The sequence below is a fragment of the Globicephala melas genome, chromosome 8, assembly GCF_963455315.2.
Source record: "Globicephala melas chromosome 8, mGloMel1.2, whole genome shotgun sequence".
In the NCBI taxonomy this organism is placed as follows: domain Eukaryota; kingdom Metazoa; phylum Chordata; class Mammalia; order Artiodactyla; family Delphinidae; genus Globicephala; species Globicephala melas.
The window spans coordinates 22,643,981-22,658,875 of record NC_083321.1 but is presented as its reverse complement, the minus strand read 5'-3'; the positions used below and the strand labels follow the sequence as shown (position 1 = coordinate 22,658,875).

Genomic DNA, 14,895 nt, shown 5'->3' with positions numbered 1-14,895 from the left:
GTATTAGTCCAGGCTAAGGTAGACTCTGCTATGATAATAAATCCCCAAGTATTAGTGGCTTAGTGTAATAAAGGTTCATTCTGCTCATGCAGAATCCACTGTGGAAGCCCAAGCTGGGTGGAGACACAGTGTGTGTGTAGTTGCTTCAGTTAACAGCCTGAATGGGAATTCAGGCACCAGACCTGTGAAGAAAGAAGCTTCCAGATGCTTCCTGCTCTTAGCATCTGAAGTCACCTCCAGTTAGTCACATCTTCTTAGCTAAGGCCCCAGATATCATGGAGAGAGAGAGAGAAGTCATCCCACTGTGTCTTGTCTGAGCAGTTCTCCACGGAATGCGTGAGCCTATTAAAATGATTGTTGTTTTGTGGGTGGCTGGTTCTGAGTCCATAGATAAACGCAACATACACACTGGATCTGCACATGCTGCAGGGTGTACCTTTCAGTCACTCAACAAATATTTACTGAGCACATATGAGGAGCCAGATGCTACTCTGGGCATACATCAGTGAACAAAACAGATAGAGACTCCTGTCCTCATATTCCACAGGGAAAATAGTTGCTGGTTTTTCAAATAATCATTTTAAATATGTTTCTCTAGGAACAAAAGTAATATTTGCTATTCTACAAAATGTGAGAAATATAAAAATGTTTAGAAAATACAAAAAAATCCAACAGAAAATGATAATTACCATGCAGCAATAACGCATGATTACTCGCTAGTGTATTATCTTACACACAAACACATACGCATACTCTCCAAACTGGAGTCACATTATGTATTCAGTTTTATATATATATATATTTTTTCCATTTAGAGTGTATTGCAAACTGTCTTGGTCCATATTTGGGCTGCTTGTAACAAAATACCTGAGACTGGGTGGTTTATAAACAACAGAAATTTCTTTCTCACTGTTCTGGAAGCTGGGAAGTTCAAGATCAGTATGCCTGCAGACTAGTTGTCTGGTGAGAACCCAGCTCCTGATTCATAGGTGGCATCCTTTTACTGTATGCTCACATGTAGGAAGATGCGAGGGAGCTCTCTTGGAACCTCTTTTATAAGGGAACCAATCCTATCCATGAGGACTCCACCCTCATGACCTAATCACCTCCTAAAGACCCCACCTCATAATACCATTGTCTTGGGGGTTAGGATTTCAACTTTTGAATTTTAAGGTGACACAAACATTCAGACCATAGCACAAACTTTTCCTCACATCACAAAATTATGATTTTTAATGGCTGCATCTGGTTCCAGCCTGTAGCAATACCAGCTACTTAACCGTTCTGCAACTATTTTACATTTCAGTTGATTCCAATTTTTCACTGTGATAAGCAACGCCTCGAAGAACAGTCTTGTACACGCATCTTCGGCTGCATCTCTGATCAGTCATTTAGAATATAATCAGAGAAGTGGGATTGCTCGTTCAAAGGGTATGCAAATGTTCAGGTTCTTGATAAATATTGCCAGGTTGCTTTCCAGTGTTAGCACCAATTTACATTCTCACCTGTATTTTATGAGATGCCGCTCTCTTGCCAATATTCAGTATTAGAGTGTTTCTAATCTTTGCCAATTTGTTGCATTAAAGAATGGTATTTCATTTTAACACTGGTTCACTGTCTAGGTTGCTCAGTAATTATTGAGATTTTCTGAGTTTTAATTCCAACTCTGGCACCTCCTAACAAGATATGTAACCTCTCTAAGCATCAGTTTTCTTTCTATTAAACTGTGATAGTTATTCTGACTTCTTGGGATATTGAGTGGATTAAATATGTTCAGGTTTATAAACTGCTTATAAAAAACTGTTTAACACTGTGCCTGTCACAGAACAAATAAATGGTAACTATTATCATGGGTGTTATTCACAATTCAAAAACTATCAACACATGAATAGTTCCGGCCTTTTTTCTTCCTTCTGTACCTTAATGAAGATTCTGACTTTGCTCTAACATATTTCTTTCCCTTCCTTCTCCTCTGAAAGGGGGCCACCATTCTTTTGGGCTTTTGTGAATTAGAATTAGTACAAATGAGAGAAAAACATACAAAGAGACACATGGACCAGGGACAGACCACCCAACCCCCCAGGGGCTAACGCTCATGCACATGGATCTGGTTTTGGCTACAAGAAGGCTGGTGGTGGCAGGGCTCAGCTGGGCGGTTCTGCTTCAGGCTGTGGGCTGACTGGGCTTAGCTCCAGGCTGTGAATGGGTTCAGCTCTGCCCCAGGTATGCTTGATCTGGGGCCTGCATGGAAGGAGCAGAAAATACCCAGGTGTGTTCTCATGCTAGATCACAAGAGCAAACGAGGTCAACAAAACTCACAAGCAAATTTAAGGCCTCTGCTCTGGTTACATCTGCTAATATTCCACTGGCAAAAGCAAGGCACGTGGCCCAGGCCATCATCAGTGAGGCGGGAAGTCTCCTCCCCAATGAGAGGAGGAGGAAGTGAGTGAATATGTGCCTAACAAATTATTATAATGAATGTTGCCAGGAAATTTCCGGAAGAGGGTGTTAGACAGTGTGTGGTGTACGGAGACTGGAAAAAAAGTGATCATAAGACATGTTGGGTGTGTGTGAGATTTTACAAATCAGAATCCTTTTATTTTCTAAAATTCTCCAGTTAAGAACTTGTAAATTACTTTTTGTCTGTCTGGACTGGGCTTTATCAAATGGTACTTCCCCTTGGGACTGACCTTACAGTGTAATGGCTTGCACAGAGTCACATAACGGAAACAATTACTATCTCTTCTGTCACAACACTACATAGCTCTTCCTCTTTGCATATCTTAGACCTTTTAAGCATTTTCTGATGGTTCTGTTTCTTTTTCTTCCACTACTAGAAAAGTATGGATAGTGGATTCCTATTTGTGATTTACCAAGCAGAGGTACCGTCTCCACGGGAAGTGTGTCAGATACCCCATTGCCATCTCATCTAAAGTAGGGCAGACATCAAGTTTGAGAAAACTTGGACAGGAGAGCCCAAGGGCAGAGAATGAAAGCAACCAACGGGGTCTCAATCATGACTCAGAAGCTCCAAATTCACTCAGAGAACCTTCTGGTGAAATCAGATAGTGAGCACAAGGTGTGACACTGGTGAGATAGAGCCGAAAGAACTCTAATGAGAGGAACCGTGTCATTTTAGTGGCCTTTATTATCTGTGTAAAAAGCTACCCCTTGCCTCCCTGGAGATCATTTACCTGGAACCAGATCTCCAGGTTTGCTTAGATCTGCGGACAGCTGGCACGTCACATGCATGACATTACCCCACACTCCCAGTAGGACAAGGGGCTTGAAAATAAGTTCATCCCAAATATTAATTCTCATCCACTCTGACCCTGGGTAGACCAGCTGAACCCATGGCTGTATTAGCTCCGCTTCCTTCTCTAAATGTCATCTGTCTATAACTTTACCCAAAACATCTGAGCTTTGTTTCAGAGAAAGCCATGTTTTGACCTCTTAAAAAAATCCAAGCTGAGAAGAATCATAGACCATGTAAAGAATTACACTCAATAATTGATCCTCAGCCTTCCTAGAGCTGTGGCGTGGTGCGTCGGTAGCCTCAATATCCACTGGGCTTTCCCTGGAATAATAAGCAACATGTGCTTTTAAATATACAGTATATTTGAGTACTGGGTAGGGGATTGTCTGTAATTCTGTCTCCTTAAGTCATTAGACAACATTTTTAAGAGTTTTAAAAAATCTATGGCCAGATTAGCTGTCTCCCTATTTCCATAAAAAGAAGGGAGTGTGTATATAAAATCTTCCCTGCTATTGTTTCTCCCTCCCTCCCATCCACAAATGGTTGCTTTTTTTTTTCTTTTCTGAAGTCCCATTATAGGCAATACTTTCACAAGGATAAATGCTTCGACTCAGGAGTTGGGTAAGGCAGGTTTGATCTTCAGCCGTCTCCTAGCTCTGCGACCTTTCGTAAAGCACTTTACCTTTCCTGTGTCTCAGTTTCCTCTTCTGAGAATGAGGAAAAGAATAGGACCTACCTGTGGAATGTCCGATGCCTGGCATATCGGAAGCCTCATCACTTGCCCCCGTGGGATTTGGGCTGTGGCTACGGCGGACAGCTTCCCCACACACTCTGGCTGGATCCCACCTCCAGCATCACCGAGTCTCTCCCATTAAACTGCCTGGTCCAAGTCCTTGTCTCAGGCTCTGCGCGGGGGAATCCCAACTAAGAAAACTCTCAATAAATATTTGCTCTTATTATTTTTATGGAAAAACTTTTCTATTCCTAGGAAGACCAATTTTGGAGCTCAAATTCAAGATGCGTGTTGAGACTTTCGTTTTCCTCATTTGATACTTCATTCAAATCAAAAAATACACCAAAGGATAAACATTGGCTCATTTGGCTACACACTTAGCAAATCCTGTGAAATCAGACTCTTCCCCCAATACTGGAAACTGGTGGTTTCTGTACTTCTTTTCCTTTCCTGCCGCTTCTCACTCTTGCTTTGGGGAGGAGCTGGGCAGCCCGCTTGATGTGAGAGCACTCAGGGGACTCAGTGTCTTTATTCAGGCAGTCAGCTGTCTGTATTGGGGTGTGCTGCCCTGCCTGTATCTCAGCCCTCATTGTCGAGATCGGCATTAGGTTCTCCAGAGTCCTTTACCCAATCCCTTTTTGATCCTGGATACCGGCATTGGCAGGACAGCTGAGTGGGATGAAGATTCTAGCCAGTGACCATAGAACACTTTTTTCCCCTCAGGGCAAAGCCAACTGGCCCACAACAGTATCAACCTCCACTTTGGCTTCATTGGCTCGGTGCTGAGAGATCTGAGCCAACTGGCCTTCGTGGACGCTTCTAGCATTACCACGGCCTGATCTTTCCCCCTTGGAAATTTTCATTGTAATTACCATGGCGTTTCGCCATGATCAGGCTCATGGCTATATGGCAGGGAGCTGAATCTAGCGGGTGGGTGGGCATACCTCTACGGATGGGCTCGTGTGGGTAGAAGTCCTCCTTCTAGTTCTCTTTTAAATTCAATTCCTCTCTGGCTTGGCCACGAGGGCATGGGCATCGCCAAGGTGACTTTCTTATGTGTATCTTGGAGTATATTGCCTTTTGTGTATGTAGTTGTTTCCTGGAATTATGACTTCTGGTAGGATTGGGTTTGATTTCTGGCTATCTATTGTTTTTCCAGCTGAAATGTTTTATTCCTTCACTTTGCCATTTCATGAAGTTTAGTGAGGACACCCATCCTGCTCTGGAAAGGTCGTTTTAGAGGGTGTTACTGCTCTCAGCTTCTCCTCCCGCCTGGCCAGCCGCCACGAGGTGTGAGACCAGAGGCGGATTGCAGCTCTGACGCTCCTTGACTGTAGGACTGCGGGCTCATATCTTGATTTCTCTGAGCCTCTGTTTCCCCAACTGTAAAGTGGTAATAAAGATAGGACAAAAGAGATCATGTGAATCAAAGTAGGAAGTAATCTAAGGTATTTGTTCATTTAGTAAATATCAGAGGAACTTTTGCCAGAGTTCCCAGCCTTAGAGAGCTATGGTTTTGTGGGGGAAACGACACATTAGTGGTCAATTAAGATACAGACACATAAATCCTACAAACAGGGATAAACACAAGGTGTTAAAAGAGCACGTGGGAATGAGGCTTAACTCAGTCTTTTTTTTTTTTTTTTTTTTTGCGGTTCGCGGGCCTCTCACTGTTGTGGCCTCTCCCATTGCGGAGCATAGGCTCCGGACGCACAGGCTCAGCGGTCATGGCTCACCGGCCCAGCCGCTCAGCGGCATGTGGGATCTGCCCAGACCGGGGCACGGACCCGTGTCCCCTGCATCGGCAGGCGGACTCTCAACCACTGCGCCACCGGGGAAGCCCTGAACTCAGTCTTGAGGGCTCATGGAGGGCCTCTTGGAAGAAGTGTAGGAAGATTAAGAGTTATTAATGGTAATATTAGTTATGACTAGTCGGGAGCTTACTATGTGCTGGGCAGTATGCTGAGTACTACCTCATTTAGATGTCATAACTGTGCCTATCACATGGCGTCTTAATCTCCCTTTTGCAGTTGAAGAAACCGGCTCAGAAAGGTGACGTAACTTGCCCAAGGACACCCAGCTAAGTGGCATGGTCAGACTTTGAAACTAAGTTTGATCCCAGAACCCTCGCTTTTAACCACGGTGAGCATCTGTTCACGCATGACCCTGCTTAAAACTGACCATTTGTGACTTTCTATTGCTCAAAGGATAATGACTAAACTCCTTAACATGCCCCAAATCTCCTGCCCACTCCTCTGGTCTCATCTTTACCCCTCTCTCTGCTCCCAACCTCCGTGACAGCCTCAGCAACAGCTCATGAAGGTTATACTTGACTGATAAGTCTGAACTTGTACTGTGGGCAATAGGGAGCCATAGAGGTTTTAAGCAGACTGGCAGCAGGACAAGACCCGAGAAGGCCAATTAGAAGAAGGTTGAAGCAACTCAGGCCAAGGTGCATGGGGATATGAACGAAGGGAGGGGCAGGAGGGAAGGAGAAGGGTGAGTTGGAGTCAAGAGGCGTTAAGTAGGTAGAACCTACAAATCCTGGTGGCTGATCATGTTGGGGAGGAGTGAGTGAGGGATCCAGGCTTATCCCCAGATTTCTTGCTTGAATAACAAGGTAGAGGGTGCCAGCTATGCCTAACAGAAGCAAACCATACCTGTAGTTCTATCGCGTTTTCATTAGTTGCGTGCTGAAGGGTCCTGGAAACTGTAAAAAAATTTCCCTTCCCTGTCTCTTTTGTTCCTTCCCTTCCACACTGGGTATAGGAATTCACTGAAAACTGACAAAAAAAAAAAAAAATCCTTTTTCTCTACCCACCCGCCCCCCGGTGCCCCCGGCCCAGAATTGAACTGCAAACCCACACAGCATCAGCCCCAAATTAGACAATCAAACAGCACCTGAAATTAAGCTTTTTAAACATTAAAATCAATCAAGCCCAAAGAATCTAACTTGAAATGAAGAGGTGTTTAAAAGAAGTAGGCTGCGGTGCAGCGAGGAAAACAACCTAAATTATTAAAGCGGAGTTTTCATGGTTCAGGGAAAATGTTCCAGTAATGTCAGATTAAAAATGTAAATCTATTTACCTTCCAGATGATTTTTTCAAGTGCTCTTATTAAAGTCTACTGCTTACCTGTTTGTCTATGAAAAAGAGCTTGTTACTCAGGGAAGGGGATCAGACCTCGGCATGCTGCAAACATTGCCTTGCGTTTGTCACCGAGTGAATATCTCCTATCGCTTTTGGCTTGGTAGTTAATTGCTGTATAAATTTCCCTGCTGAAAATGGAGATCTTATTCAGTGTTGGGCTCTTTTCAGAACTCAAGCACCAAATGTTCATAATGTTTAAAAAGACGGTATCTTTCTTCTCTATTCATTCCCCCACTTCCTTCTTCTTGACCCTGTGGGGCATGTGTAATATTGAAATTATGACATTAAAATCACTTTTATTTCAAGTGACTTGGATGACAAAAATATACAGTTAAGAGGGGTTGGAGACAAAATTGCTCAGATGGAGACACTGGGAAGAAAAACTTTTTTTTAAGTCAGTGATCTCCAAGTGAACTTATATTCAACAATGATGCAAGGAAAGCAGATAGGTCATGTGTTCATTCAGCAAATAAAATATCTGTTATCAGTGCCCTTGAAAAGAAATATGTTGTGAGCCCCAAATGCAAACTACATATGAAATTTTAAAATTTCCCCATTAAAGAAGCAATAAAAAACCAGTGGAGTTAATTTTAATATTATTTTATTTAAATCTATATATCTAACTACTATATTTCAACCTACGGTCAATGTAAGGATTATTGAGATCTTCTACATTCTTTTTTGTACTGTCCTTGAAATTCAGTTTGGGTTTTATACTTAGCGCCTACCATAATAGCCATATTTCAAGAGCTCAACATAGCTACACGTAGCCACATGTAGCTAGAGGCTACCATATTGCACATTGAAGATCTATATAATTCAATGACAGTTTTCCCTCTCAAATTGATCAACCAAGAGTAGGTTTATACATTTAATGAATCTACCTTTTTTTTCTCCCTTTCCAATTGAGAAGGAAAAGAAAAGTGCCTGTGATGAAAACTGGCAGCATGGCCCTGTTGATAAATTGCAGGTTAAATTCTTTTTCATGTAATTGTTTGTTGGTTCCAGGACTGGTCACAAATGAAAAATAACTCTTTTAAGGGTGTAGACAACTTCATTCAAGGGGCAATAAAACTGAGGCATTAAAATAAATAACAAGCTGCATGTTTTTTGTAAATGAGGGATAAAATTTTCATCCTTTCAGATGGTACACATTTTTCATTAATAAATGTCAGCAGATCTCTCTTCCTCAAGCTAGTGACTATATTAAACATGAATTACAAGAACACTTGTAATTCATGTTTACGTGAATTTGTCTGTAGATTAGTCTGACAATTTAAAAATATATCTATACATTTGGCAGCTCTGGGATGACTTTAATTTCTAGCCAGGAGAATTCTCACACTCAGCATCTTTTGGGGGTGGGGACTACTATAATTAGATGTATCTAGAAAAGTTTTCTGGAAGTTGAATTGTATTACATAATAAATCAAGTTCTATTTGATGCGCTGAGCATCTTTACCTTTCTAGTCCTAAACCCAGTGAACATATTATCTTTCAAGCTGCAGATACATTCTGGCTTTCATGAATTGGAAGCTATTTTGCTGTAGAAGGCAGCGAGGTTCAGCATAGTATCGTGGGAATCCTTTGGAATCAAAAGGATCTGGCTTCAAATCTCGGTTATTTTCGTGGGTTATTTGGGGCCAGTCACTTAAATTCTCGGCACCTCAGATTCCCCATCTGTGCAAAAGGTATCATAATATCTAAGTCAGAGATTGCTGTAAAGACAAATGTTACCACAAATGTACAATGTCTGATACAGGCACGATTAATGACAATTCTCTCCTACTGCCTTCCTCAGGGTAATGGGTAAGTGAGATTCAGTGATGCTGAATGTTCACAGACTCAATTTTATAGTAAGGTTTTTGTATTAATCTGTTGCTCTGTAACCAATTATCTCAAAATTTAGTGGCTTAAAACAACAAACATATATAATCTTCCAGTTTTCCTGGCTCATGAACCTGGGCACAGTTAGCTGGGTCCCTCTGCCTTAAGATCTCTCATGAGGTTGCAGCCAAGTGGTCACCCAGGGCTGTGATCTCATCTGAAGGCTTGACTGGGGGGAAGATTTGCTTCCAAGTTCAGTTATGTGATTGTTGGCAGGATTCAGTTCTTGGTGGGCTGTTGGACTTAGGGCCTTTGTACCTCACTAGCTGTGGCTGGAGGCTTTTATAGTTCCTTGCCAGTTGAACCTTTCCATAGTGCAGTTTACAAATTGGCAACTGACGAGGGAGAAAGAGAGAGAGGGAGAGAGAGAGAGAGAGAAACAGGAGCCTGAGTGTTGGTGTAATGTAGTTTGGGAAATAACTCCCATAACTTCTGCTGTATTCTCTTTGTTAGAATTGAATCACTAGGTCCAGCAACACTCAAGGGAGGGGACGACATAAGAGTGTGAATTCCAAGAAGCAGGATCATTGGGGGCCGTATCAGAGGTTGCCTACTGCAGACTTCTGCAGCTTTAACCTTCATATTTAATGGTATTACTTCCCACTTACATGTGGGTCCTCAGCCAGTTATACAAATAAGCGCTGAACAAATCAGGGCTGTGAGTCAGGAACTCTGCATAATGCTTCAAATTGCCCAATGATAAAGGGCACTGCATTACAAGTTGATAGATGAGCTCTATGAGGACAAGGAAATGTGTGCTTACCGCAGCAATCCAGAGTCTAGAACAGTGTTTGACACAGTTCTCTCTCAATAACTGTCAAAAAGGTAAGGGGATCAGTGAGTCCTCTTGCTTCTTGCAACATCCCTAGGAGGTGGGTACAATTGTTATGTCCATTTCACAGAAAACTGACAGTTGGAGGTAAAGTGACTTTCTCAGCCTCATAGAACTAGTAAGTGGTGGGATGTAGGAGCCCAGGTGTGTCAAGCCACTTCCAAGCCTGTTCCTCAGTTACTTGACTTTGTGGACTCATGATAATAACATGTGAGGGGTAGACAGTGCACATGGGCATGTGTGTGTGTGCTGGGCATTGTGCATTTCAGGAGAAGTGTAGTCATCTTCTTCCACCAGGCAGCCTTTCAACAGACACATTCCAGCATGCACTACAGGTTGGAGTGGAACAACCCTTCTGTGGCTGTATCCTCAAGTGAATTTCTGTTTTCTTCACATACCAGAGAGAAGAATGAAAATCAGATGAATGAAAGGTAGAGCATAGGGCAGGGAGTATGGAGCCCTTGTGAAACTGTGAGCCACAGAAGTGACTGGGGGGAGGGAGGTGGGATGTCTCCTACCATCTCTCTGCCTGATTTTTTTTTTTGTGGTACACGGGCCTCTCACTGTTGTGGCCTCTCCCGTTGCAGAACACAGGCTCCGGACGCGCAGGCTCAGCGGCCATGGCTCATGGGCCCAGCTGCTCCGCGGCATGTGGGATCCTCCCGGACCGGGACACGAACCCGTGTCCCCTGCTTCGGCAGGCGGACTCTCAACCACTGCGCCACCAGGGAAGCCCTCTCTGCCTGATTTTTTATGAAGCTAATGCCTACTTGTTTTCAGTAAACTTTTTGTAAGTCAAGTTTCTCTCTATCTTTTCAGTGTCCCTGGCTCTTCCTCCTCTTGTTATTCCATACAAGTCCTTACTCTTCTTCAAGTTAAAACATTTTTCTAAAGTTTGAAAGTTGCTTAGGTGCGTTGGAAAAAAGGTAATGGTAATGACAATAATTTTAAAATAAACTATGATAACAATAAAATGAACATTCCAGTGCTTACCATGTAGCAGGCAAAATTCAAAGTGTTTTCTAAGTATGAAGTCATTTAAAAGGTCCTATAGAATCATTAAGTCAATCCTCTGGATGGTTTTAAAGGCAGAAGTACTAGTTATCTATTGCTGCATAAGGAATCACCCTGAAAGTTATTGGCTTAAAACAACAATAAATATTTTTTATCTCTGACAGTTTCTGTAGATCAGTAATTTGGGAGTGGCTGGGTGGTTCCAGCTTAGGATTTCTCACAATAGCCAGTCAGATATTGGTCTAGGCCCAGTCATCTGAGGGCTTGATCGAGGCTGGAGGTTCTGCTTCTAAGATGGTTCATTCCAAGTTGGCAGGAAGCTCAGTCCCTCTCCATGTGGGCCTACCCACAGGGCTGCTTGCGTGTCCTCACAACATGGTGGCTGGCTTTGCGCAGAGCAAGGGATCTAAGAGAGCAAGGAAGAAACTGCTATGTCCTTTGTGACCTAGCCTTAGAAGTTACCCATTGTCACTTCCACAATATCCATTGGTCACATATGTCGGCCAGCCCCATTCAAGGGTGGGAGGGGACTACACAAAGCATGGATACCAGAAGCCAAGGATCTTTCAGTGCCATCTTGGAGACTGGCTACCACAGCAGCTGCCTTGTAATATGAATCACAGCCACAATCACACCAGCATCTACCTTTCCTTGAGCAATTACTATGTGCAAGGTACTATGCTAAAGACTTTACATATCTCATTGAATCCTGACAGCAACCCTAAGATCCAGGTGCTCTTTTTATCCCCATTTTACAGATAAGGAAACTAAGGCTCAGAGAGGCTGATAACTTGCCCAAAGTTACAGACTAATGTGTGGCAAGTGAAGAGAATTGGAGCACATGTAAGAAGAAGCTGAGCTCAAGTCTAGTTTGTGCTGTTTTCACCTGTGATGTCGCTGGAGCTGCTGTGAGGAGTTAATGAGAAAAAGTATGGGAACTATAGAGCATTCTACCAAAGACCACGGAGAGACAAAACTCTTTCTTCCCTCCTTCAGCAATGTGAAGCCATGTTCAAAGCACACATCCAAGGTCAGAGTGTCTCATTTTTGGTAAATAAGTGACATAAAGCACTCTGGTTTTGATTTGTATGAAACCAACTGTAAAAAACGACTTGGGACTGGCTCCCTGAGATCTGGACAGTTAGCACTGGAACCTACCAGGTTTTCTGGAAACCGAGTGTCCTGTGCTTTTGATAGAATTCTAAAGAACTGGGAAAGAGGAGAGTAATGAAGTATAAAGAATGGTTTTACCTCCTGCCCAGGTTATATGGTGAGGAGGTTGGGAGTGATTCAATATAAGTATAAAAACAACCATTGAATGTAAAGAGGGCTTTACATTGTTGGAATGATTTCAAAGATATTCATATATTTAAAAGAAATATGTGTGTGTGTGTGTGTGTGTGAAAGAGAGAGAGAGAGAGACAGACAGAGACAGAGAGACAGAGACAGAGAGAGACAGAGAGACAGAAAGCAAGCCAGGCACACTAAATCCAGAGTTGAAGGTCATGTACCCAAAGTAACACAAGGAAACAAGAAAGATGGTACTGGGTCAGATCCATTCTCTTTCTGTATTCCTAATGTTTGGGGGAAAGTGAGTAGCTGTAGGAGAAATTATTTGCCTTCTTGTGTATCTTTATCAGAGGCCAGGGGCCTCATTCCGACATGCTTCCTGGAAAAATACACACACCTGAAATATGCATAAAATTTGGGGGGGCTTTAAAACTCTTTGAAGCTTATGAGATGAGCTCCCTAGTGTTTCATGGATCCCAGGATAAAACCCCCAGTTGCTAAATCTTTTGGAGAATTTGTTTATGTTTTCCATGCTTGACAAACTCCTTTGTAATATGGAACTTGCTCAACTCTCCTACATTGCTTCACATTTTCTCATTACCTTGAACCGTCACTGGTATTTTTAAATTTTGACCTGATTCACTTTAGCCTTCATGTTTCCAGACTAGAACAGATAATTTAAAAACAACAGCATTGAAGTTCAGTATCCTGCAGGTTGTGTCCAGCGCATCCCAAATCTAGTGTGGGCATCCTATCTACAAGCTCCCTCACCCACAGTCCCAGCACCCACACCCTCCTTGCTCCTCCAAACTGGTACGATTTATATACAGTAAAATTCACTTGTTTTAGGTGTGGGTTTTAGGGATATAGTTCTCTGTTTCGACAAATGTATAAAGTTGTGTAACCACCACCATAATCGCAATGCAGAACAGCGCACCACCTCAGAAGTTTCCCTTGCACCCCTTTGCACTCATCCTCTTCCCTAGGCCAGACCCTGATAACTACTGATCTGATTTTGGTCCCTAGAGTTTTGTTTCGCTCCCTTGCCCTCACCCCTCATGTCTTTTTTTTTTTTGCGGTACGCGGGCCTCTCACTGTTGTGGCCTCTCCCGTTGCGGAGCACAGGCTCCAGACGCGCAGGCTCAGCGGCCATGGCTCACGGGCCCAGCCGCTCCACGGCATGCGGGATCCTCCCGGACTGGGGCACGAACCCGCGTCCCCTGCATCGGCAGGCAGACTCTCAACCACTGCGCCACCAGGGAAGCCCACCCCTCATGTCTTATACATGGAATCATAGGGGACTTCTCTGGCCGTCCAGTGGTTAAGACTTCACCTTCCAATGCAGGGGGTGCGGGTTTGATCCCTGGTCGGGGAGCTAAGGTCCCACATGCCACAGGGCCAAAAAAATACCAAAACATAAAACAGAAGCAATGCTGTCACACATTCAATAAAGACTTCAAAAATCGTCCACATTAAAAAAAAAATGAAATCATACAGAATGTACCCTTGGAGGCTGGATTCTTTCTCTTAGCATGCTTTTAAGATTTATTCCTGTTGTTGCATTAGGTGATAGAACACAATTTGTTTATCCATTCCTTAGTTGATGGATACTTCCAGTTTTGGGCGATTACTTGCGTTTGGTTTTTTGTTGTTGTTTTTGCTTTGGTTGTTTTCTGGGGAGGGGAGGGGCTGGAGAGTGGAGCACGAAAGTGTCATTGATTCTTCCTCCATCTAAATTCTTTGAGAACTGTCACCAGTGCTGTCTTGGAGCCCCAACTGCACTGGGGCCCCAACTTATTTTTGTATGTGGGCTTCTACTTTCACATTTACTTTCCTTTTCTGCAAATTGGGACCCAAAGTTCCCCTGGTCTAGGTAGACAAGATCCAGAGGAAATAAAGCACAGGACAATGCTGTGTGCCTACTCCACATGTGGTTCACCATCAGTTTCCAAATCACCTAAAAGCTTGTTAGAAAAGCAGAATCTTAGACTCCACCCCATACCTACTGAGTCAGAGTCCCGGTGCGTCGATGCGTCTGAGAAGTTTGAGAAGCACTCACCGTATTCCACTCTAGCTACTAAAAATAATACATACGAATATGTGTGTGTGTGTGTATATATATATATATATGTATATATAATTTTTTTTCCTCATAATATTTGGCCCTTTCTTCCAACTTTTTCTTTCCCTCCCTAGAGTACACTCATTTTGTAGTTCCGTAAAGAATCCAAATTTGGGACTGAGGAGGAGATGGTGAGCGCGGCATCCCCAGACGATGGAGGAGCAAAAGGCGGAGGAAAAAGAGAAAGAGAAGGCAAGAACAGAGCCCGGGCTACTACTAGATCTTCGCCGCCAGACGGGGTTGGCTGCGAGAGGCCGCCAGGGCCGGAGCCTCCGCGGCCTCCTCCGCGGCCTCTCCGAGCCTGGACACTCTAGGCAGGACGCGGGCTCGGCGCGCAGCCGGGACGCTCGCAAAACTTCGCGGAGCTGGGCCGGGGCCGGCCTGGCCGAGGAGGGCGGGGCGGGCGGGAGGAGGGACAGCGGGGGGCGGGGCCGGCGCGGCGAGGGGCGGGGTCAGCGCCGAGGCCGCGGGGGCAGCGACGGCGCCGGGCAGCGGGAGCAGCGGCCGCGCCATGTGGCTGCTGGGGCCGCTGTGCCTGCTGCTGAGCAGCGCCGCGGGTGAGTCGGGGGGCGTCCGGCGAACTTTCTTCGGGGCGCGGGACGCGGCGGCCGG

General features: G+C 44.1%; 1 protein-coding gene across 4 annotated transcripts in view; it reads left to right on the top strand.

Annotated features, from left to right (window-relative positions):
• LDLRAD3 (low density lipoprotein receptor class A domain containing 3) overlaps window positions 1-14,895 on the top strand; it is a 279,192-nt gene that overhangs the window by 8,977 nt on the left and 255,320 nt on the right. For 2 of the 4 annotated variants that reach the window (XM_060303355.1, XM_060303356.1), the window contains exons 5-8: window positions 6,020-6,131; window positions 10,445-10,647; window positions 11,630-11,901; window positions 14,358-14,475. In XM_060303355.1, the coding sequence (XP_060159338.1) occupies window positions 14,412-14,475 (64 nt within the window). In that variant the 5' untranslated portion in view covers window positions 6,020-6,131; window positions 10,445-10,647; window positions 11,630-11,901; window positions 14,358-14,411. Of the gene's footprint in view, window positions 1-6,019; window positions 6,132-10,444; window positions 10,648-11,629; window positions 11,902-14,339; window positions 14,476-14,732; window positions 14,841-14,895 lie in introns of those variants that run through there. The other 2 variants (XM_060303357.1, XM_030864690.2) reach the window with 2 other exon arrangements.